We start from the raw sequence: 1,286 nt of genomic DNA on the forward strand, positions 1-1,286 counted from the left end.
CTTCAGTTTAAGATGTGATGAGTACGTTCTGCCTTTTTTGGATTTCTAACAGTAGGTCTCTCCACATTTCATTATAATACTCTACTTTGTTTTGTAAGACTGCATCTGCTTTCTGGCTCTTTTACCGCATCATTTCTCCCATTTGTCTTAGTTATTTTACAAATAAACGCAAGTTTCAGAGTCTCTTCTGACATCCACCTTGATCTCTTCTGTCTTTGTAATTAGTTTGCTTTCTTTTTTTTTTTTTTGTTAGAGCACAACTTATGTATTTCAAATGGACAAAACATTAGTATCATGGACAGTGTCTTAAGATAACTTGCCCTTGAATGGGAGCTTCCTGTCCAGTACTTTGAGGTCTACAAGACGTTATCTAAAAAATGTACTACCGTGGAAAATGAAGACTGCTTAAATCGAATGGGGGAGGGGAGGGCCTGTGGTTTCTCTTGGTGATTAATTGCTGTAACACTGTCCTTCGGGCGGCTGAGGGAGCTTCATGTTTTCTTTAGACATCATTAGGCGCCGGAGCTCTTGCAGGACAACTTTGATGCTGTAGGAATTCTGCCATTTTGCTAGCACTGATATGGCTCTGGGGTCCACCACTCCATTAGAACTATTAACTCCATTCATATTAATTTTTGTTACAAATCTTACAAAGGGGGGTGCTTCTGGGTATTTAGGTCCACATTCTATTTTAAGGCTGTATATCCGGTTTTCGTAAATTGTTCTTGGAGGCCCAATTACCATCCCTGTCCATCTGGTCAGTGTCATGTCTTCGTCATCTTCTAGACCCCAGCTAACAGTGCCATCTCCTACTCCTTTCTGGCCTTCTTCGAGTTCTTCCAACAGTCGGAAATTGCGAGGGACTTTTACTCCCGAGCCCGTGGTGGCTGCCATCTTGCGTTGCTCCCATTTGCTTTCTTTATGAATGATATTCCTGATACTCTCCCACAGGACATGAGGCTTTCTGTTAGTAGTATTCAAAGGGGCAAATCTATTCTTGGGATGTTCTAAAAAATCCGGTGGGACAGACTCAAAATTGTATTTTGGCTCTTGTGGACTTGCTTTCATTTTCTTCAGCTTCAACCTGAACTATTATATGCGCAATTGATAGTCTGTCTCTTTCACCATTGACCCTTGTACTAATTTTAGATGCTGATATTGAGCTTCTCCATCACCTCTTCTAACAAGTATAGTCTATTTGATTTCAGCATTTTTTATCTGGAGAATTCCTTGTGTATAGTCCTTTTGTGATGTTGAAAAATAGATATTTCTAATAAAGCAATCAC

The 1,286-nt window shown here is 40.0% G+C and overlaps 1 protein-coding gene across 1 annotated transcript; it reads right to left on the bottom strand.

Moving 5' to 3' along the window:
* Positions 1-225: 225 nt before the first annotated feature.
* On the bottom strand, positions 226-899 carry LOC142452729 (ubiquitin-conjugating enzyme E2 variant 1). Its single transcript, XM_075553946.1, has one exon. The coding sequence runs from the start codon at positions 892-894 to the stop codon at positions 451-453; it is 444 nt and encodes a 147-aa protein (XP_075410061.1). The 5' UTR covers positions 895-899; the 3' UTR covers positions 226-450.
* Between the last annotated feature and the right edge of the window lie 387 nt (positions 900-1,286).

This window comes from Tenrec ecaudatus, chromosome 7 (genome assembly GCF_050624435.1).
Source record: "Tenrec ecaudatus isolate mTenEca1 chromosome 7, mTenEca1.hap1, whole genome shotgun sequence".
Classification (NCBI taxonomy): Eukaryota; Metazoa; Chordata; class Mammalia; order Afrosoricida; family Tenrecidae; genus Tenrec; species Tenrec ecaudatus.

Excerpts from the sequence above, each read along its gene's own strand:
- LOC142452729 (XM_075553946.1), bottom strand. The coding sequence starts at position 894 with ATGGCAGCCACCACGGGCTCGGGAGTAAAAGTCCCTCGCAATTTCCGA.